Source organism: Syngnathus typhle, linkage group LG22 (assembly GCF_033458585.1).
Source record: "Syngnathus typhle isolate RoL2023-S1 ecotype Sweden linkage group LG22, RoL_Styp_1.0, whole genome shotgun sequence".
Lineage (NCBI taxonomy): Eukaryota > Metazoa > Chordata > Actinopteri > Syngnathiformes > Syngnathidae > Syngnathus > Syngnathus typhle.
Window position 1 is genome coordinate 841,897 of NC_083759.1, and position 22,020 is coordinate 863,916.

The 22,020-nt window shown below is 50.1% G+C and overlaps 3 protein-coding genes across 7 annotated transcripts; 1 reads left to right on the forward strand and 2 right to left on the reverse strand.

Annotated features, from left to right (window-relative positions):
• Nucleotides 1-11: 11 nt before the first annotated feature.
• On the forward strand, nucleotides 12-18,050 carry tbpl1 (TBP-like 1). 5 transcript variants are annotated; one of them, XM_061270261.1, is made up of 11 exons: nucleotides 12-150; nucleotides 369-474; nucleotides 2,773-2,910; nucleotides 5,757-5,951; nucleotides 10,850-10,929; nucleotides 16,089-16,335; nucleotides 16,578-16,660; nucleotides 16,765-16,828; nucleotides 17,002-17,105; nucleotides 17,290-17,384; nucleotides 17,474-18,050. In XM_061270261.1, exons 6-11 carry the CDS (start codon nucleotides 16,201-16,203, stop codon nucleotides 17,554-17,556), a joined length of 564 nt encoding a protein of 187 aa, XP_061126245.1. In that variant the 5' UTR covers nucleotides 12-150; nucleotides 369-474; nucleotides 2,773-2,910; nucleotides 5,757-5,951; nucleotides 10,850-10,929; nucleotides 16,089-16,200; the 3' UTR covers nucleotides 17,557-18,050. The 5 variants fall into 5 exon arrangements, with proteins under 5 accessions (XP_061126245.1, XP_061126243.1, XP_061126242.1 ...); XM_061270259.1 differs by lacking the exons at nucleotides 16,578-16,660; nucleotides 16,765-16,828; nucleotides 17,002-17,105; nucleotides 17,290-17,384; nucleotides 17,474-18,050 and adding an exon at nucleotides 6,823-6,955 and having other exon boundaries at nucleotides 16,089-16,158; XM_061270258.1 differs by lacking the exons at nucleotides 16,089-16,335; nucleotides 16,578-16,660; nucleotides 16,765-16,828; ... (1 more) ...; nucleotides 17,290-17,384; nucleotides 17,474-18,050 and adding exons at nucleotides 6,823-6,955; nucleotides 14,615-14,906.
• Nucleotides 6,983-8,622, reverse strand: tcf21 (transcription factor 21). The gene is made up of 2 exons (XM_061270265.1): nucleotides 7,735-8,622; nucleotides 6,983-7,374 (listed from the first exon to the last, which is right to left on the reverse strand). The coding sequence occupies exons 1-2, from the start codon at nucleotides 8,182-8,184 to the stop codon at nucleotides 7,285-7,287; spliced, it is 540 nt and encodes a 179-aa protein (XP_061126249.1). The 5' UTR covers nucleotides 8,185-8,622; the 3' UTR covers nucleotides 6,983-7,284.
• Nucleotides 18,047-21,213, reverse strand: slc2a12 (solute carrier family 2 member 12). The gene is made up of 6 exons (XM_061270252.1): nucleotides 21,078-21,213; nucleotides 20,413-20,520; nucleotides 19,018-20,274; nucleotides 18,822-18,944; nucleotides 18,403-18,535; nucleotides 18,047-18,328 (listed from the first exon to the last, which is right to left on the reverse strand). The coding sequence occupies exons 2-6, from the start codon at nucleotides 20,492-20,494 to the stop codon at nucleotides 18,253-18,255; spliced, it is 1,671 nt and encodes a 556-aa protein (XP_061126236.1). The 5' UTR covers nucleotides 20,495-20,520; nucleotides 21,078-21,213; the 3' UTR covers nucleotides 18,047-18,252.
• Between the last annotated feature and the right edge of the window lie 807 nt (nucleotides 21,214-22,020).

The following is a 22,020-nucleotide window of genomic DNA, read 5'->3' on the forward strand; positions in this document are numbered from 1 at the left end:
GCAGCGCGGCGCAACTTTGCTACCAGTGTCCGAGTCCAAGTTGGACGAGGCGAGAGAAGCGGCCGGGCTGCAGGAGAGCCATTAGAGCCCAACTTCATTATTGACAGCGACGAGCCCCACTGCGCATGCGCGCTGCCGACCGACGGCCAAGTGAGTGACGGGCTCAAAATGGAGGTGGCTGGAAAGGGAAGCAGTCCACCAACAACGTGATAAAAATAACACCGCGTGTGTGCTTCTAATTGTTGTGGCTACTCGACTTTATTTTGCGCAGACATCATTTTATTCCACATTGACTAAAAAAATAATCATATTTCTGTGACATAAATAGTCTTGTGGTCAGTGACTGTCTTCTTCATATTCATTTGTAGCCTGTTGCCGAGGTTGGGAAGATTCATTTGCGAGCTGGGGCCAAGAGCAGCACCGCGGCAGTCCGGAATGTCAAGTCGCTAAGATTCTGCAGAAGCACAGCAACAGGTAATGCCGGGCCATGCGTCAGTCAATTTCTGTCAGTCTGTGTTGATATGCCAAGTCGCGGCCAAATAAATGAGTAGTACAAGCCGTGACGGAGCCCGAAATAGCAAGAAGCTGCTGCAGCGGCGGGCGAGTCGCCGCCTCCGCCGCTGCGTGTCGGGCCAGCTTGGAACACAAATGCGTCCAGGTGTTTTTCGAGGCGGCAGCAGATGCGCCTCTCTATTTGTCAGGCCACTTGTTGTTTGCGAGGGCGGCGAGCTATTTCAAAACAAAGAAATGCCACTAAGCCCGTCACGGCACTCCCTCTTCTCGCCGGGCCAAAAAGAAAATGGCCGCCGGCTCACCGGTATTTATAGATACGCGCGGAACTCGCGCTCGCACTGGCCCGAGGTGCTGACGAGGTAAAAGGAGAGGTTGCTTCCAGAAAGTCCGGAGTGTCAGGGTGCAAAGATAAAAATACCCGCTGAAAGATGGGCCGGGCCATTAGTGGCGCAGCCCGGCATGCCGCATGGCAGCGCTTGGCAGCTGATTTATGATTATCACGACCGCCGGCCCAAATGAGCGTTATTTCCGTCACCCACCACAATATTTTTGGGGATCGGCGCAGAATGGGCCCTTTGACTCTGGACATTCGCTACACGTGATTCAAAAGGAGGGTCCACCGACCCGCGTGATTTAAAAGGAGTCGAAAGGAGCTGGCAGGAACGCTATTTTGCTTTCATTTTTGCTTTCCGTGTCACACTCTTGACTTTGTTTCCCATCCCAACAGCCGCGCTACTCTCGGGGGAGCTTTGGAGGGAGTTAGCGCGCCCCGTTCCAGGACGCTTGGCTTAATGCGGAGGGAGGGAATGTTTTATAGGCACAGACATCGTATTTAAGTACGTGAGCAGAGTCCGCCCACGCTCGGGCGAGCGGCTGGCTTGCACACAAAATATGCTCTTTGATTTATTCTTTCGACAGTCCAAAAAAACACACATTGACTGAAATGCAGCTTTTATTTATATGTTGGGGGCAAGTACAGCGGTGCCCCACTATAGTTTGCTGCTTGTGCTGTGGGAGCGATTTGAAAATCTGTACGTTTTTCCCACCGGAGCAAATTCTGCCTAGCAACAAGTGACCTTGCAAGCTACCCGCACTTTACATTAAAAAAAAATGGCAGGAGAAATGAAAAAGGGGGTGGACATTTTTGATAAAGTACAAACACCATTACTGTCGTTTGTCACGTTATGGATTATCATGGTGAGCCAGTTTTAAATCTATCCCGCTTCTCCCTCGCTCTCTGTGGCCACCACAAATGGCGAGCCGGAATGCCCGCTATGTTGTTCCAACTAATGAAAGAATAAAGCAAAACAAACCGAGAGGGAGAAAATGAAGTGAGAATAAGGAGAGAGGGAAGAAAAGGTGGCGAGGAGGAAATGAATGGAGATGGGCCCCACTTGCCCACTCCATTCTTATTCCGTCCCTCCATTGCCAACAGTCATTTAAACTTCATGGCGTCGTCGTGTATGATTTAGAAGAATTGAAGCATCCATCATAATCACCGACACGCCCGAAAAGAAATGGTCAAGTGCTTAGATGAAGTGCTGTCTGCTCCTCTTTCACTCTCAATCCTCCCGAGAGTGGATCAATACTCACTCAGCATCAGGTTACTGTTAATGTCTTTATCTTTTTTAACCAGGCACTGAATGCGCGCGTGCCAATGAAATGTCCAAGTTGGCCCTGACCCACAGCGCCCCCTAGGGAGACTGGCCGGGAAGCGTTGAGTGCAACGCACAATTAATTAAGTTGAGCAGGGACGAGGCTTTTTTTATTTATTGTCCAGAGCGCCTTTCTGCATCATGCGCTCGCGGTGGCGCTCCGGTGACACGCCTCGGCGGGATATTTATCACTTTAATCAAACGCGCACCGCTGAGCCCAATGAAGGATTGGGCGTAAACTTGAATGGATGCTGATTTATGCAGCCTCGCTCACGGTGGCCATGTTGACTTCGGCTTTTTGCGACCTTCGCTAATTGTCATCTTGTGACTTTACGTATGAACATTGGATTCATATTGTAAGAGCAAAACGAGAAAAGACGGTGATCCGTCTCCTCCTTTCAGCACTCCTCATCCCTCCATCCCAATCAACCCCCCCCATCACTAATGCACTCTTTCATGTGCTCTCTTGTTTCCCTCCCCCCTCGTCTCCCCCTCCCATCCAGCAGCCTTGTCTCCGTCACCCTCCTGTCTCATTGCTCTTTTGTCGGCCTTATGCATTTTTGGGGAGTAACGTGATTCCCCTCGCTCCCCGTTTTCTCCCCAGGGTGGTCCCACAAGCCCCCACCCCCCCTTCCAATCCGAAAAGGCATGGCGGGATCGGAGCCAGAGCAAGTGGAGCCGGGTCGAGACGAGACCGGACGAGCGGGGAGATGATGGGCATCGAAATGAGCTCTTCAAACTTGTACGTAGGCACTGTTAAAAATAGAATGAAGAGACATTTTGGCTCATTTGTCATTATCAGTGCAAATGTGTCGGCCTGTATTTTTTTTTTCTTCTTTTTTTTTTCCCTCGCTCGCAGCTAAACTGGAGCTGAACTGAAATGTTCCAGCCAATGATAACAAATTCAAAGTCACATTCTCCACGCGCACGCACGCACGCACAGTCGGTGGTTAGTTCAAGTGCACGGAGGGAACGCTGCGGTCGCACCTGGGAATACTCTCGGCCAACCTGCCCCGCGTTTTCCTCGTGATTTTCCTCTCTTGTGGAAAATGACATTGCCTTGCCTTTTCTTTGCATCTGTCTTTCGAAGACGGCCGAGTTGGTCAAAGTGGTCGACTTCCGCCGAATCGTACTCTTTATCTAGCCCTCGTCGTGACGCTCCGTCTCACTGTGCCAATCCCAATTTCGATTTGATTGGGATTAAAGCGGCTTTTCAAGTCGCCGTTAGTGGCCTTGGAGAGCGACTCTAATCCTCATTTAATGAAGGCCTCGGTGGGCCTTGGACGGGAGCCCGTCATAACTCAAGTGGACATTTAGGCAAACACGAAAGTGGCAAGTGGAGGATGTGCGTGCGTGCAAGAGCAGTAAGCACACATGTATGACTTGCAAAAACATGCATGGATGGCAAGTTTTTTTTTAATTTTTTTAATGCAGGTGATCTTATCAAGGGGCTCATTCTTGCCTCTGTTCGGGTTGGTGTGTGTGTGTGTGCGCGCACGTGCTCACTAGGGCGTGCGTGCATGCTCACACTCGCTATCATCCCTATGTAACAGGAGCCACCCGCTCCAGCCTCCACCCAGCCCCGTCAAAAATAAAAATCATTTGTCCGCTGCATGAGTGTGTCCATTAAAAATGCATGGGGGTGATCCTTCGGGGACGAAAGCTGACACTCGGCTCTCCGGAAGGGCATCAGTCGTACCGAGGTGGACAAATGGCTTCCAGAGAGAGAAAAAATGGACAGAAAGGTGAATCGATATGTTCCCCCCCCCCAAAAAAAAAAACATTGCGGTGTCCCTCACCTCGCTCCAGGATGCATCCAAAAAAGTGGACCGGCGTCCATAGATCCGATTGCTTTTACGCCCTTCTATCAATCAGACTATAGATAAAAGCAGTAATGTAACGCCAGTGAGGAAAGGGGAGACGCTCAAAAAAGTCGCTCCTGCCAAAGCTGCTGTCGGCCACAGCTCACACTCACGCAGACTGTTCTGCAAACGCGCTGCAATTGTGTCACGTGCGGATGCATTTCGGTGACCTTCCCTCGTATTGCCGCTAATTTGTGTCGCCGCCCGCGCTCTGTTTTCCGTTGTGGTCTCTTGTGGAAATCACTGTTTTCTTTCTGTGCTTCTCTCCATCTGCTTCCGATAAGCCGTTTGGCCATTGATTCACACACAAGCAAGCAATATCCCCTCCCGGTGTTTTTTCAATCGGGTGGTCAAATCTGGACCCAATTAAACGGGGACCCCCCTCTCCGCCCTGCCGCCCCTCCCCTTTTATATTTCCTTCGCACCCAGTGTGAGGAAGACCTCAGATTAGAAGAATATTTTCCTTATTGCCGACCACTTTTGCCGAATTCCACGGGATCGTAATTGAATCCACGTGTGGGCCGGGCCGTATTCAGAGGTGTTCCCGTTTTTGGGAGCGAGTGGTCGAGAACAGCAACTGGCCGATCGTCACCTATTCTTCCAGCAACTTCTTGTACTCATTTCACAACTTTTTTCTTGGTCCAAGTCCCCACTGAAGGCCCAAAAACCGAGATGTTGGGTGTTTTACTTCTGCTGAGATTTTGTGAAGCGACTTTTAATTCCACCTAATTGAGATCAAATAAGCAAATGGCACCTGTGAGTGATTTTGGCTACAGAAGCGCTAATGCTAACACACATACAGTGGGATTAGCGTCCTCGTAGGACTCAACAGTGAGCGCTTGTTCTCTTCTGCGCTCCTCCATACGCACTGACCCGTCGCGCTTTGGCTTCCTGCGAATGCGGTGGTGGAATGAATGGCCACTTGTTGGGACACTTGTACGGAATCCCGCTTGTCTGCGCCCGATCATTCTAAGTGGCGTTAATAAGAAGGAAAGTATCAGGAAATCTGGTGTCGCGAGTGGGTTGCGGTGGCGGCGGCGCCGGCGGCTGGAAAAACACACGGCAGGTGATTGTGATTCGTGTCCCCTAATTGTAATGGACTTGAATCCTGTAAAAACAACACGCGTGGTAATTGTTGCCCACGCAGCAGGTAATTGTGCCCACCTGGTCAAACATCATTTAGCACGGCGCCCCTTTCCGTCCACTAACACCGCTCTTACGGCGTGGATGTGCGTCGGGCGGGTGACCTCCTTTACCCTCGGCCCGTGCTTTGATCGCCGTAATTGGATCGGACCGTACGGGAAAATCAAAGGCTCGACGTCGTGACGGAGAAAATGTAAGAAGCTTTGAGGTTCCAGTACGTTGGCTGGATTTGAATGTCAAACTAAACATTGTGTGTTGAACTGGTCTCCTAGCTTAATGCTATCATGGGTATATTTCATGTGTGGGCTAACTGTTAGTATAATGCTTTAACCAAAACAGCAACTTATATTCTTCTTCATTCTCTGAGCTCATTGCTACAGCTTTCTGAATCCCTTGCAGTAGTTGTGAAACTCATCTTGCGGTTTGGTCTTGATGGTGGTGTTCTTGTGGAGACAAATTGAGTCTGCTCAGCCCCACCAAAGAGCCAGCTAGCAAACGCGCAAGCCGCCAATGTGAATGATGAGCCCGGCTCTCATCGTTGACATGTTATTCCATCTGGACTGAGCATCCTCTTCTCTTACAGTGAGGCGCCACTTTCCAAGCGCGATGCTGCCATCTTGCGGTCAGAAGGAAAACAGCCGAGACACGAGAACGACCATCCGTCCCATACGCTGAGACATCATCATCCATCCCACAAAATAAGGACCGGATACTTGACTGGAGGGAAGGAAGCAAGTTTGACAGCCAGCCAAGTCTCTGTGGATTCATTGACTGTGAGGTACGAGCAGCACACGTTTAATCTTCTTCGACATAAAAGGTCAACTTTGAGCTACCGCTAGATGGCAGCCTCACAATATACAGTATGCACACACGAACGTTTGAGCTTGCTCTCCACCTCCATGCATCCGTTCAGTCTTCTGCTTTTCTGATTTTGTTTTAATACTTTGAAAAAAAAAAAATTCTTAACTAGATGAGTGATGTAGCAGTCGTTTTACAAGAGCTCCCCTCCTAAATTGTGAGTACAACAAATGTGTCCTGGTCACTCCTGCTTGTCTTTTTTTTTTCCCATTTGGGCTGAGCTCCAATAAAACTATTAGCAAGTATGGGAATCCCTCTTCCTCGAGCTGGAGGGCAGACGGCCAAGTTTATTTTCTCCCAGGTGGTCCCTCAAAGGGTTCTGTCGAGATGGGTCGAGGGTGTGCTGCCAGGCCGGCGCTGATGTATTAGGTGGTGGGCCCTTCAAGTGACACGACCGCCGCGCCATCTTGTCAAGGCGAGCTGAGCGCAAACGTAGCCATGGCCAAACACTTGCTTTTCCTGTAAGATTTAAAGTGCGTGTGTTTGCCAACAAAATTGGGACGAAGGGGGGGATGCTATCAGGGAGAAAGAGAGAGAGAGAGAGAGAGAGCGGCCTTTTGTCAGAATGCATAAATAACTGTCTGCGGGATGTAAACATGGCCGGTCATAACCCAGCAGAATTAAAACAAGCGCTCTGGGCAGGATTAACGCACATTTTCCCCCTTTTTCTTTTCCTTTCATTCCCACCATTAATTTCTCATTAAAGAAAAAAAAAAAAGCCTTTAACTCATGGTTAGCTTTTTTTTTTTCTTTCGATCTAGCCAAGCCTTGCCTTTTTCTCTTGTTTTCAGCCTAATCTGTGGCTGTCCAGCGTTTATTTTTGCAAAGGCAACCACATCCAGCGTTATCTTTGAGCAACAACACCGCCCGCCGCGTGCGTATCTGCTCGGCTTGCCCTATTATCCCCAAAGGGGGAAAACAGAGGTGAGGTCACAAAACACACACAAAGCGTCAAGTGATAGATACAAATAGAGATTGTATATTTAGAGCATCTGTACAATTTCAGAGACGTAAAAAAAAAAAAATGTTGATGCAGAGTACATATGATGCCAAGGAGAATGCCAATTTGTCTTTGGGCCAGCAAAGACAATAAAGAGTGACGTAAAAAAAAAAAGCACTTAAATAGTTTCTTGTTACGGGAACGAAAGGAGGAGGAGGGCACGCGTGCCTTCTTCCCTCCAAGCAGCCCTCCGTTATTCCCACTCGAAAAGTCTGCGGAGATGAGACGGGGGGGTATCCAAAGTGTGTTTTGGTCAGGATGCGGTGGGGCCGCATAAGCGCGCCGAGCTCAACATTTCCTTCAACTCGTTTTCAGGCTTGCCGGCAACCATGAAGGGCCACGTCTGTGGAGGCAAAAATCTTTTTTAACTTGAAATATGGATTGGTTGTGTGAAATTCACATTCAGCTGAAATCAAGATCAGGACTGCTCTTAAAATCAATGCAAAAATGGTGGCCTAAATAATGAAAATAATAATAATAATTTTCTTTTTTTTTTTTTCAAAATAAACGGTCAAAAAAGAGCATAATGAAGAAGAAACGTTAGAATAATTCAAATAATTTTAATTAAAAAAAAAAAAAAAAGTTAAAGCGACACTTTGACTGTGCAGTAGATTGGAACCTGGATTGAACTCTCTTTTGTTAAGAATCTCTAAAGGCCAATCATTTTCAGACACAAGTCCGATTTTCCCAAGCTAGCACTCACCAGATTGACGGGATGGACGTATCCGCTCTCGTACTTGTCGTTGGCCAGCACCTGCCGCAGGTGCGCGATGTAGCTGGACGCCAGGCGCAAAGTGTCCAACTTGGACAGTTTGGTGTCGGCCGGCACCCACGGCAGGGACGTCTTGAGCCGCGAGAAGGCCTTGGACAGCACGCGCATCCGGGCCCTCTCGCGCGCGTTGGCCGCATTCCTCTGCACCTGTTTGCCCTCCCGTTGGACGCCGTCGCCGCCGCCGCCTTCCTCTCCCACGCAGGACTTGCGGGACGCGGCCTTGCGCGACGCAGTCCTGCGCCGCTTGGTACGCGGCGCGGCGGTGTCAACGGCCCGGCCCTCGCCGTTGGAGCTGTCCTCGGCGCTGTCGGCCGAGGTCAACTTGAGCAGGCCGTCCAGTAGCAGCTCGTCGTCCACGTCGCTTAGGGAACCCGTGGACATGGCGGGACGGACGGGTGGCGCTGGCGCTGGTATGCGGAGAAGGCCGGCTTATGGACGTCAGCTCCCGGGGGCTGCCTGGCTGCGCTCATGAGTGGCGGACAGCGTCGCCGCTCACTTTGTTTTATCTCCGTGAGCAGCGCGAGGGCGGCGGCCTGCACGGATGGGAGGAGAGGAAGGAAAAAAAAACAAAACTGCACGGACCTCCCAAACGCTTGACTTTTTATTGGACGCTCACAAAAATGCGCTGGCCCGGATATCCGACGTTGTTTAGTGCTCATATTTCACCATGGGAAAAAAAAAAAGCTCATGGCACCATCACCAAAGGGAAATCACCGAAGACTCTTAGATGAGATTTTGGGGGCCTTCTCTTTTAGTAAGTTGCATAGTGCTTGGATTGAGAAAATGATTCACATTTTTTGAACAGAACGTGCACGTAAGCTGCGACTTATGTTTGTCCTCTCGGGCTTGCCATCATGAGGCGTACTTAGCACGCACTCACGCATAACTTTCAGCACTTTGTGCCAGTTCGCAGGCTGGGGTGCAAGGACAAGCAGGGAGGAGGAGGGGTGGGGTCACGTCTCAAATGGCAAAGCGGCGCCTGGGTCCCCTCGGATGTAATCGATATCACGAGGTGGCCCGCAATCCCCCCCTTTGGCCTTCCGCGGCGATGCGCCAGGCACCTCGCAAAATAACGCACGGGAAGATGAGCAAAAGGCGAAGCGGCGGAGGCGGCCGAGTCCCTCCTGGGTGGGCTCGGATTCAAATCGCCAAAGTAATAATAGAGTCGGCCAGATTGATGATGCTCCTCTGAGCCGCGTGTGTCCACCAGAGAGAAGAAGGACGCAAATAGCTCGTGAAAAAGAAAAAAAAAAAAAAGGACCCGCACGTCCTCCTTTGTTTTCTGAAGAAACACACTTTTACGAGCGTTACTTATTTACACGCGGCGCTAAGGCTCTCTTGAGGCCAAAGAAATTGGCCTGATTGCACACTGCAACATTTTTCATGTAGTGACATGTCCAATCGGAGCAAAGGCACATAAAAAGAGAACTTTTGCTTTTGAAAGATATTTGTAAACTTTTTAAGCTCAAATATGCCGTTGAAACAAAGGCCAAAGTATTCCCTGGCCGGCCGGCCGGCTGTGACACGAGGCAACAGGTGGAAGTCGGGAGGAGGTTCGAAGAAAGACGAAAACGGGCGAGCTGGCCCCTTATGGAAGGACGCGCTGCTAATTAGCCGCTTAGGTGTCAAAGGTCACCACCGTGGTCAAGGGACGGCTTCCAGATGTTGCTCCAACGAGTCAACGCTCACTTGCTAGCTACACGTTTGCCTTTTACGGATCAATAATTGACATGTAAGGTTAAAACGCGCGAGGTGGCTTCACCTCGGTCCGTTTTGCTAGCTGCGCGGCGGCGCCGGGGCCAACAAGAAGCCAAATATTGTTTTATTCACCAGCGGGAAAACATCCCACGTTTTTGTCACACGGAGAATGAAATCGTAAATATCAAACCGGAAAAGGAAAAAAAATCCAATCGGAGCGGGCCGTGCGAGAAATAACAACTGTAATCTGCGAGTGAAGCCGGGGGGGTGAGAAAAACATCGTCCGTCTTTGTCCGAACACTTCGGCTCTCTGTCCATTATCACCAGCGACCCCCACACACTCCCTGCAACCCCAACACACACACAACACGCAGGTTTCTTCTCAGTTCAAGTCCGTCTTGAGGACCAAAAACTAAAAAAAAAATGGAGGTTGCCGAGAGTGCAACGAGCTAACGGGGAGTGACGAGGACAGGAAGTGGCGGACAGTCACCGAGAGTTATGAACGTGTTTATTGCGTTGGGAATATGATTATATTTCAAAAAGACAACAAGGTCCTTTGATATTTGCTGAGTGGACCTTGGAAGTCTTCTTGCTTACAGTGGGAGGGAGGCGGAGCCTATTGTTTGGAATGCGTATTTATCTGTGATGGAGGTGTCGCATATGCACCAATTTTTTTTCATTGAATATTGTTGGAATATTTTGCACGTTTGCTATGGACTGGGCACTTTTTTTTATTTTTTATTTGTCCCCCCCCAGAGTCCTGCTCTGTGTCACCGCCCTGGGAGTGAGCCTCCATTTTATAAACACAGCAGAGGGACACTGCTGGCTTTTCCATCTCCCATTCAAGCCTTTGGCTTGTGTTTATGTGCGTGAGCCTTCTCCACTCTCCTAAATCCTTCACGGCAAACTCCATCCCAGCCGCAACACGCAGAGTCAAAACAGTTGAGCGCAAACAAACATCTGCGGCCCCGAACGCAAACAACACGCGAGCACTTTAGACATTGCAAGTGTGTCGGCCTACCACAAAAATAAATAAGGGCAGGGGGGAAAAATGGAGCAGAGTAATCCGATGTACCTAATATTATGACTTTACAATAATGATGTCACCGCATCATATCTGGCGGTTGCGTTTACTGATACGGCAAATGATCTCATTTACGTTATCAAGCATTCCGTAGGAGTGGTCCCCGAGCGCAGCCGGCCAGCGGCGTTGTCCGGGCCATCTCGCGTGAGATGCGCCTCTGTCTGCCGCCGCCCGTCAGCCAAACGGCTGATAGGGCCGACGTGTTGACTGGGCCAGAGACGTTACCCGCATGACCCGTCCGTCTCCCTCCCTTCCTCCTCGCAGGTCCCGCGGGGAGATGAGCCCACGATGGAGACCCGTCCCGGGGTAGCGCCCTCCTCCTCCTCCTTCTTCTACACAGGGAGGTAACTTATACAAATATTTGTACTCGCTGTATGTATGCCTAAGTGTTGCATATAGCCACGGAAATGTGTGGCCTGATGTCTGTGGCTTAGCTTGGTGTCTAAACATGCACATCAAAGCGCCATTAATGGACAGGAGAGAAGGTCTTTTTTTTTCCTCACCGTTAGCATACCGTTAGCATCTTCAAACTAGGGCTGTTAAGGTCATCACGCTGGCCAAGACCTAATCTGTGTTTTCACGGGCTCAGCGCTCCCGTGAGACGGCGACATAATGCCACCGGAGATGACTAAGATGTGAGTTGTGATAAAAAGACGCAAATCTCCGGGGAGCCCCGCAATCCTCGGAACCCCGAGCCAGTCCCACAGGCAGGAAGCAGACAAGTGCCTGGCCGTGCGTGTGTGCGCTCATTAGTGCGCGCACGTGTTTGTTTGTATGCACGAGTGCGACCTGAGCTCCGGTCCACTTAGTCGCAGAGGACAGATGCTAAAGCATCTCGTCTTTGTGGCATAATTGCAAACAGATGTGTGCTAACTTTAGCGCTTTGTGCTAATGACTGAATTGCCTTTCAAAATCCCTGTGAAAATATATATTTTATTTTTTTTAAATATAAAATAAATATCACAAATATATCTAAAAATAAATATAATACATTTATATAAAATGTATAGTATATATATCGTGTGTATAGTAGTATATATTGTATTTTTAGGCAGTAATAATCCTAATCAAAATGATATGAATTGCAATTGTTGGAGGTCAAAAAGATCCGAAGCCAGAAAAAAACGGACGACACGCTTCTTCCTGCTCTTTTCACAAGACTTTGTCTATATTGGGGGGGGGGGGGGGGGGGGGGGTTCGGTATCGCATCCATCAGCTAAATGGCGGCGGGCCTTATCTATCTTTTCCACCTTCGACGCTAATTAAAGATAATAAACGGTGCGGATCATTTCTCTGCCGCGCCAAACGGAACGTCACGTCTGTCCGCTCGACCTCGCACCCGCGCACATGTGCTCGCCCCGGGCGCCGCACTCAACGGCTCTCGGCGCAGGTGCTCGCCGTGCGGCGAAAGTTCACGCCGCGATACGTGTTTACACAAGTCGTGAATGATAACGCGTCAACCAAAACACCTCCGTTCATTTGTCTAGCTTATCTTTCGGAGTTTTTTTTTTTTTTTTTTTCCTTGGCTTCACTGACATTTTTTCATTGTAGGAAATAACGTCAAGCCACTTTGTGTGTTTCCATCTTCCAGCTCTAACCCTTGTGTAAATCTTAAGAGCAGTGGCGGAGGACCAAAGCCATGTTTTATTGAGCGCCCAGATAAAAGCCCGAGCTCCCTTCGCTCGGCGTCCATTAGTGCTAAAACGGCACAAGAGCTGAAATGGAATCAACTCTTGTGCTTATCTTCTCTGGCCGGCCGGGGCCCACCGAGCGACTGTGTTGGCGCTCGCTGCCGCTCTGTATTTACGCTCCGGCATAACTCCCAGGACAGATAATGGCTGACGGGACCGTCGTAAAAACAAGCGTTTGTTTGGATCAACTAACCTTCCGCGGCTCTGCTTCTTCCCGATCCCACCGCGACAGGAAGTCCGAATGGCCCAAAATATGGTTGCTGGCCAGACCGGAATGGACAACTGCTTTTATGTAATATTATTATCTTATGTGTATTTTTTTGTCATAATGAAAGCGGAAACATTGTTGCTAAGAAGGCAACGACTCAGTGGAAAGAAATTTGCGGGCCCATAAATCGACTCGGTATCTACATGCACGATACATCTAACAGGCTTTTCTTGGCTGGCTCTCCAATGACTTCCTGCTTTGGAGTCGGACAAAAGGAGAAGCTTGAGAACGGTTTTGTTCTCTTCGGCTAATCTCTTGTTGTAGGCTTGAGTGATTCCCGCGAGTTTGACATGGTTAGGGTATTTCGTTAGCGTAATCGCAGAGCCCCCCCCCCTCCCCCACTGCCGCCCACGCCTGACTCGGTGGACAGCGAAGATGTGGTTAGCAATGAGCAAATGTTTTGATGATGAAGCCGTTTTCCGAGAATCTTTTCTTCCAAACGCCCGTGGCCCTTGGATGACTCCCCGAGGAGACCATTAATTTATATATCACTACATGTGTGAGCGTGCGTGTGTGTGTGTGCGTGCATGCGTGTGCGTACGTGTGTTAAAAAGTACAAATCTTCCACGCAAACAACACACACACACACAGCCTTCCGACCATCACTCTGCACCCTCTCCCAAGCTCACCCGACAACACTGCACACACAGGCACCCCAAAACATCCTTCCTTCTATTTCATCACCTCCTCACACCCAGTACACTCACACACATATACATTACACACACACACACACACACACACAAACGATTAAATCGAGAATCTAATTTAAACATATTGACATATATGTTTGTATAACTAATCTTTTGAGAAATTTTGAGAAAGTCAATTCTTATTTATTTTTCATTATTGTTTTATTTTTCTTTTGCATTCATGTCCCTTGTTTTATTTGTTTTGACTAAAACGAAAACACCAGTTTGAGTGTCGAGTCGAGAGCATCCCCCTCCCCCCCTCCCCTCCAGAAAAGAGCAAAAGTTAGATCAACCCGATAACAAATAACTTCTCGATATGTATTAACCCCCGAGCTGAATCAAAAGATCAAGTGATGGAATATTTCTCGCCACAAATCAAAGGCACGTAAAACTGTCGGCGATAAATTACACGGGGAGGGCGTGGCGGAAAGGAGCATGACTCAAACCGTGGCTTTTCGATTTAGTCATCGCTGTGATCGATGCTGAGCAGGTGGGCTTGGAACACGAGCGCCGTGACGTAACTCGCTCCTCGCAAGATGGCCGCCAAACCCTGCACGCCGCTCGCTGATGGATGACGTGCTGGCCCGTTATTTCTTTTTAATCGTTATTCCGTGAGCCATCGCTCGATGCCGTTTGCAAAGCGAGTCTAAACACGGCGACGCCATGTTTGTGCAGGTGTGTTAACGTTAGCGCACTAAATCCAATTTCAGTAGGTGTAGTCAGGTTGCCAAGTCAGGTAGGACATGTGATGACATACGTCGATATGAATGCGGTGCGGGCCGTGTGGTCTTGTGGTCCCGCTAAGAATGGAGATGATGTAAACAGGCTCGGTCGTTCCCACGTCTCTGTTTACACTCGGCAGATCCCAGAGCTGCACCGGCACGCTGCTGGAATAACTCACACGCCGTCCGTCTTTGTCTCACACACACACAATCTTTGAAATGACTGGTCGTGCATATTCATTTGTTAACCTCCGCTTCAGGGATCCGTTCTAGTCCCGCTGGGCGATCGGTGAAAATCGGCAGTATAAAGAGACTCGGCGATATCAATGAGGCCATTGATGGATGGACGGACGGACGGACGGATTGTTTATTCCCGCACATATCTCCGAGCGACGCTGCGCAAGGGCGCACATCTGCGTGTTTACTTTCAATGCGCTATGACCTAAGGAAAAAGATCGGCGTCCTTCCCCCTCGTAAACCTTCATAATAAACATCTCGGGGCATCTTAACAACGCTCTTGTGCGGATTGAATGCGAATTAGGAAGATGGAGTTCTCCTCTCGGCATTCATTCATGAGGGCCAATTCTCTCAATGATAAGACAAACATTCCCACTGGCTTGTAAACACTGTCCTCACTCTCTTGTTTGGTTTTGTAGCCTCTCCAGAACCTTTCCAGAGCAGATGTTCCTCTCCCCTCCCACCCCTTTGGAGATGGAGTTAAATCACCGCAAGCGCAGAGTAAACACGTAGCGGAACGCGCCAGCCACCTTGTTGTTTGTCCAATACTGGAATTGGAGAAACATTTGGAAACATCATTCTCACTTGCTCTTTGTTTGATTAGGATGAACAGCAACTGCTTTTTAAGAAATATAGTTTGTTCACGCTCGAAAAATGGATATTGTGTACTTTTTCTCCCAACATATGTTTAATTATAGTCTACAAATCTGCCATGTACATTTTTCTAGATTCATTCATGCTTTGTTTACATTTATTGTATTTGTTTGATGTTCTCGTGGAATCAAATCGTGACGTCGTTTGACGTCAGCTTCTCCTTTAAATCGAGAAAGTTGAATGCTATTATTTCGAAGGCTAAAACCGGAAGCCGGTTTACCCAGCTTTTATTTTTAAAAATACCGCCGGAAAGTGATTTGCTAAGTGGCGTAGTCCAATTTGTCTGATCTATCCGCAACCTGCGCGGAGGCAAGGGGATCAACAATCCTGTTGACGGACTCGTGCAACTCTGGGGGCTCCGCATTGACAAGCGGATGAGGTATCCAAAAGGCAGCATTTCCCGTGAAAGCAAACATTGATCACGGAATTTGTAAAAAGAAAGAAAGCCTCAGCGATACCCGCAGGCGGCTATGTTGCTAGCTGTAGATGCTAACAAGTTTTCATTCATACTTCACACCGCTCCGCTGATTCTACGCTCTCGTTTCTGTCCATTTGAAGTCGATAGTTCGTGTCCGAAGGCCGGTGTCGCCGTTGCTTTGCCCACGTAGACCGATCACAAGCTAAATAATAGCGCATCACACCCCCCCTCCGAGAAAAGCCATCTTAGCCTAGCCTAGCCTCCCAGTTAGCCGAAGCATCAAGTCCGAGTTGACGTCAGGGGTGCAGGTTGACGTGCGAAATTTCGTCCCAACTCGATTATGGCTGCGTTTAACCATCAAGGCATCTGTCGTGATTCATCCGGGCTGGAGGGTCGCGTGCGATCGCGGCCCGTGAGAGCCCCCCCACAAAGCTCAAGAGCCAAGTGTGACACAGGCTTTGTTTTGGGGAGCTGACGAGACGAGACGAAACGCTTTGGCCGAATCGAACCGTGATGTGCACGTTTGCCGCTTTAATTCGCTCGCTCGCTCGCTGTGCGTTGAGGTTTTGGACTAAAGCGGCGACGATGCGGGCTTGTTGCCGGGCTAGCTAGTACTGGGTCGCCAGCCAGCCGCATTGTTGATAAACACATCTGCAGGTCAAGGTAAGTTTAGCGCTATGCAAGTTGGTGGTCATGTTAGCAGATGGTTGGAAGGCCGGCAGATGTCATTTTTAACTTCGCCTCGAAAAAAATGTTTATTTTATTTCTTCCTCAATTAGACTGGTTAAATAATTCATGGTCCTCTTTTTTCCCCCCCGCAGTCTTGAACCCGCACGACGGGCGCTTTACGTCACGATGATGGCGGACGAGTGAGGAGTGAGCCCTGTGAGGTCCTCTCTGCCATACGCACGCACGCACACACACACTTCCTCCATGGATTCCAGCAATGATGACACTCTGGATATCATCATCACCAATGTGGTGGCAACGTTCAGGACCAGGTGCCACCTCAACCTGCGCACCATCGCCCTGGAGGGAACCAACGTCATCTATAAGCCGGAGGTGGGGGTAAGGCTTTTGGGGATTTAAAAGGGTCTTCTGTCACTTGATAGAAGGTAATTAGTCAAAGTCAATTTCGAAATGACGTTCCCACGGTGACAAGACATAGTACACAATATACATACAAGTAAACAACACCAAAAGTGTAAATGTCCTTCAGGGAGGGGAAAGTGAACCAAAAGTCAGTCAAAGCATGTGTGCAATAGTTTTTATTTTATGGCAAATAAAAACCCAAACCTCGTGTGATTTAGAAAGTCCTCATGAAGCTTCGGAAGCCCAAGATAACCGCTTCCATTTGGTCCTCAGGGAAGATTATCTGCACTGGAGCAACAAGGTAGGAACGACTGCTCACGTTGTCTTCATGTTAACGGGCGGCCATCTTGTTGCACAGCTTGGTGGCACACAATGTATTAATCCCGCCCTTTCCGCGTCTTTCAGCGAGGACGAGGCCAAGCGAGGCGCTCGCCGCTTGGCACGATGTCTGCAAAAAATTGGCTTCAAGGTGGGAGGAAGCGTCACTTTGACCACAACTTCATATTGAAAATAAAGAGAACGATTGGATGAGTGTTGAACTCTTTCCGATACGTCTTGCTAAAATGTCATCACACGGAAAGGTTCCTCGGAAACATCTGAGCAATGGTTGTGGATGTGACGTTTGCCACGCGTTGTGTTCAGGTGAGGTTCTCGGCCTTCAAGGTGGTGAACGTGCTGGCCGTCTGCTCCATGCCCTTTGCCATCCACCTGGTGGACTTCACCAAGAAGAACCGGCCCATTGCCAGGTAGGTGACCAGATGGTCTGCCTGCGCCCACCATCTCAAAATGTCTTGACCAAGTGCGCCCTCTAGTGGCCAGATCCCAGCAATAGGATGGTGCACACATTTTCGACAAGTGACTGTTTTGCCTCGCTGGCAACATGTTGTTATTCCTTCCACCTGAGCTTTTTATTGTTTTTTTTTGCGTCAGTTATGAGCCCGAGCTCCACCCTGCCGCCACCTACAGGATCAAAACTATCAAGGCCACCATCCAGGTGTTCTCCACGGGCAGCCTCACAGTCACAGGTACTTCAGCCGACCGAGCTCGCCGCTGCAGCATTGCGCAATTCCTAAGCTGCAACTGGTGCGGCTTCTGATTTGTTGCTCTTTGTCAGGGCCAAACGTGCAGAACGTGGCCACGGCGGTGGAGCAGGTGTACCCGCTCCTCTTTGAGTGCAAGAAGCCGCTCTGCAAGTAAGGCGGAGGAGCGCTTGGGCCACCGAGTGCGCTTCTTGTGGACTCGCAGTCGTTTTAGAAGTAACGCAAAAAAAAAAAAGGCATTCTCCGTCCACGGAAAAGTACAAAACTCTCCAAAATCCGGCTTACTCGACTCATGTACATTTTGACACTCGTTGTAAATTGTAAATATGATTTTGTAATATTGTTATTCCACGATTGAGCCTGTGTGTATGTGTGTGTGTGTGTATAGGATCACTTTGGAGGATGTTTTAGTGCAGGTTGAGCGTAAACGTAAGCTCCGTTTCCGAGACCAGCTTTTAATCTTTGTGCTCATGCGCGTCCCTCAAACCGACTGGGCTTTCGCCCGCATGACTTTTAATTGCGGTTGACGTCATCCGATCCGTTTATAAGCGGACCTCCCGCCGGCCATTACACCCCCCCCCCCCACAGCTTCAAGACTATTTTGTATTTTATACAAAAATAATAAAGTGATAAATAAAGCAGCCGACTGTGTTTGAGAGAATTTACAAGAAAACGTAATAGCCACGAGGGCGTCGTGGCTGTCTTTAAAATACATAGTCATCCAAAATCATCAGCTTTTTTTTTTTTTTAAATCCTAACAATTGAATGACATAAATCATTGTGCAAAGTACGAGCATTAACACTCTACACTGTCCATCTTATTGCGTGGAGTGAGTCGAATGTTGAACAGTGGTCACAGGATGTTGGGGGGCCTCTCCATGTGTTTGGCATTTGGGACCTTCTTGCACAGGTTGATTTCAAAATGCTTCCTGGATAAACGGAGGAGAAAAGCACACGGTGAGCCCCGTGTCTGGCGGTGCACCGGAATCCATCGGCAACTCACTTTTTTGCCAGTTCTTTGGAGATTTCCTCCAACGTGCGTCCTCGCGTGTCGGGCACGCAGAGGATGACAAAGACCAACAGGACGAAGCTCATTGTCGCGTACAGGAACATCATGTTGGGGAGGCTGATCTTCTCTGAAGAAGAAGAAAAAAAAAAGGACTTGATTGGATCAGCTGCACAAGCAACAGCAGAGTGCAACCTTTGGCATTTGCCCAAGATAGTAACGCTTGACTCAACTAATCTCGTGAACTTTGATATTAGCCCAGTTATCTTTTCACAATTGATTATTTCATCAATTACTCAAGTCAGCAAATACTCAAGCAGCCTCAAAGGTCTGCGCAGAAACACGCAAATGGTTCCCCATGTCACAAATGTGCTTCTCAAATGATGAATTCAGGAGAGAACATCCCATCCACGTACCTGTCATGGTGAGGAAGGTGGCAGAGATGAGCAGGTTGGCGGCCCAGTTGACGGCCGACACCACCGACACGGCTCGCCCCCGGATGCCCATGGGGAAGATCTCGCTGAGGACCACGTACACCACTGGCAAGTCAAAATACACAAGCAGCTTGTTCAGAGCCAGATTGGAATTTGGCAATGGATCGGAGCCACTCACTTGGCCCCAGGCTGGCCGAGTAGGCGGCCACAAACACCAGCAAGCTGATGAGCGAGGCCCACTTGAGCGAAGGCGATTCCTCGTCCGCCGTCCCGCTTCGCGACGACCCCTCGTCGTCTTCCGTCCGCCACACGGGGGCGCTGGTGACAAACTCCTGGGTGCTGTTGTCGCTGGTGCGGCCATCCCACCAGACGGCGGTGCGGTTGAGCGACGGCGGGTGGCTGACGCACAGGCTGGACAGTTGCGTGCGGCCGTGCAGGGTCAGCGCGCCCAGCGTGACCAGCGATATCCCCATGGTGGCCGCGCCCACGCACAGGAAGCTCTTGGGCCCCACACGGTCCACCAGCAGCACGGCCGGGATGGCGCCCGCCACCTTGACAGCGCCGAAGCCGGTGGACGCCAGGGTGGCGGCGGCGTCGCTGCGGAAGCCCACGCCGCGCAGCAGGGGCGAGGCGTACGACAGGATGTTGGGCTGCCCCGTGGCCTGCTGGAGGAAGACCAGCGCCACGCCCGTCAGGAGGCGCGATCGCAGGTTGGACTTGGCGCCGAAGAGCTCGGCGAAGCTGTGCTCCGACTCCTCCTTCAGCCCCATTTGGATATCCCGGAGTTCTCCTTCCACCTGTTCCTCGGTGCCGCGCCGCATGCGCGCCAGGACCTCTCTGGCTCGCTCCGGCTGGCCCCGGGCCAACAGGAACCTGGGGCTGGGCGGGAGGAACGCCAGGGCCCCCATCTGCAGCAGCGCCGGCGGGATGACCAGCCCGAAGGTGTAGACCCAGCCGCGAGGCGTGGCGGCAAAAGCGTAGCTGCAGCCGAAGCCCAGCAGGACGCCCAGCACCAGCATCAGCTCGTACAGCGTCACCAGCAGCCCGCGGCGCTCCCGCGGCGAGATCTCGGCGATGTACAGGCACGCCGCCGTGCCCGACAGCGCCGTGCCCATGCCCACCACCGCCCGGCCCGAGGCCAAGGCCGCCAGCGAGGAGGCGGCCATGAGCAGCGCCGTGCCGCCCACCACCAGGCCGGCGCTCAGCAGCAGCGAGCGGCGCCGGCCGTAGCGGTCCAGGACGGGGCCGCCGGCCAGGCAGATGAGCAGGGCGCCCAGCAGATGCGAGCTGACCAGCAGCTCCTGCTGGCGGCACGACAGCGACAGGACGCCGCGCAGCTGCAGCAGCACGCCCGACGTCAGGCCCATCTCGTAGCCCAGCATCAAGCCGCTCAGCGAGGCCGCCACGGCCGCCGCCACCGCCAGCCAGCTGCAGCCTGCCCGGGCAAAAGAAAACCTCAGGAAATCAAGCCACAATAACCAATGTTCAACCTTAGATTGAAGACAAACTGCAAGCGGGGCCGCAAACAAGAAAGCACATTTCAAAACGTTCAAGCTGAGCATATTACGCTGACCGGCGGCGCCTCTGCTGTCGTCGCAGGACGGGTTCCCCGGGTGCTGACGGGACATCATCTTGGTCTGGCTGTCGGAGTCCATCTGCGGGCGGGCGGCGAGCTGAGGCTCTGCAACACGTTGAGGTGAGGAAAAAAAAGATGACCTACATTCAGTCAAAGCACAGCTTCTCGGGTGCCATCCATTTTGGGGCAAATCTGGAAACTCCACAGATTTTATTTTCATTGTTTTGTTGTTGTTTTAATGTTTCGCAGTCATTGACCTTTTTTTGACCCTTTTGACCATGTTAAAGAAAAAATTCTGCATCTTAGTATTGACAACCATCAACTTCATTGTACTCTGAATGAGTGTTGAAAAAGTCTATCTTTGGCTCACTTATTTTGGATAGCTATTTATAAATTCGGAGGGGGGGGGGGGCTAAAATGTGGAGGTACATGCATATAATGGACAGGAACCAAATTCATTTAAAAATAACAACTCGGCAACCGCACGTGACCTGGCCCATGTTTCTTTGAATGAGCCCAAAAATTGCTTCACAGTACACGAACCATCAAAAAGTCGACTGCTGACGTCACTTCGTGACGTATTCGGTCGTTGCGGCCTAACTTCCAAAAATGACAATGAAAGTGGACAGTAAGTTTATTAAAGCGTCGTAATTGTCACCTACCTGCTTGTTGGCTCTTTTAAAGTCGCGTTTGTCGCTCCATTGACTTTCTTGCACGTTTTTTTTCTCGGCTTACTCCTGCGCTCGTGCTCGTGGGCCTTCTTGTTTTGGACAAGCGAACCTCGATGGCCGCGCCCATATTGGATTCTTGCACCAATCAAAAGTGCGAATCCATCCAGGCACCGTCTATGCTGCCTTGCTATTGGTCCAAATCTATTGACCGCTCATCTCGACTCTGCCTTCTCATAAATTCTGAGGAATGCAAATATGTAACGTTTTGCGTAGAAACTGTGACTTTTGGAAACCATTAACCTTGTAAATGTTGTATAATCATGCATCTGTTGCAACGGTCCAGACTACAAATACAAACAAGGGGCCGCATTTGCCTGGCCTGCACTTGTTCCTAGTTGGTGTCGGGTCATGTTTTCAGAACCCAGCCATTTGATTCCCACTGCGAGCGTATTATGCAACACACGCGGACAAAACAGGACATCCAAATTTATCAGCCATAAATTCATCATATTATATAGCTGCCTCATTGCTTATCTGACATTCTTATTGCTGGAAGCTAAGCCCACAGTCCAAAGCTCACGGCTACTTTTCTTGCGCAAGGGGGGGGGGGGGGGGGTTGATTGTGAGGGGGTAGGGGCTAACCCCCCCCCACCCCCCACCCAACCCACCACACCACCATCCGCCGTCTCTTCGGTGTGTTTATTTGCACTTGTTTAGTTGGACATGGAAGGTTAGCAGTTGGTGTTTGCATAAGGAGGTAGATTAGGGTCAAACGTTTTGTACTCGAAAAAACAAAACTCGTACTTGAACAAATAAAACTTGAATTTTTTTTGTCTTCCTGTTATTGGACTAAGCTGCTGAATGCTTCTTCTTTTTTTTTATCAAAGCAGGGAAATGTAATACATTTTCTTGAACTTCGTTGCCCAGTACTTAC

Bases quoted from the DNA above. Each gene is read 5' to 3' on its own strand.
- tbpl1 (XM_061270258.1), top strand. From the start codon at position 126: ATGCGCGCTGCCGACCGACGGCCAA. The intron at 151-368 runs GTGAGTGACGGG...ATTCATTTGTAG, and splicing joins CGCTGCCGACCGACGGCCAA to CCTGTTGCCGAGGTTGGGAA. The intron at 475-2,772 runs GTAATGCCGGGC...TTTTCTCCCCAG, and splicing joins CTGCAGAAGCACAGCAACAG to GGTGGTCCCACAAGCCCCCA.
- tcf21 (XM_061270265.1), bottom strand. From the start codon at position 8,184: ATGTCCACGGGTTCCCTAAGCGACGTGGACGACGAGCTGCTACTGGAC. The intron at 7,375-7,734 runs GTGAGTGCTAGC...TTGCCTCCACAG, and splicing joins ACGTCCATCCCGTCAATCTG to ACGTGGCCCTTCATGGTTGC.
- slc2a12 (XM_061270252.1), bottom strand. From the start codon at position 20,494: ATGGACTCCGACAGCCAGACCAAGATGATGTCCCGTCAGCACCCGGGG. The intron at 20,275-20,412 runs GTCAGCGTAATA...TTGCCCGGGCAG, and splicing joins CGACAGCAGAGGCGCCGCCG to GCTGCAGCTGGCTGGCGGTG. The intron at 18,945-19,017 runs GTGAGTGGCTCC...TTGACTTGCCAG, and splicing joins CTCGGCCAGCCTGGGGCCAA to TGGTGTACGTGGTCCTCAGC.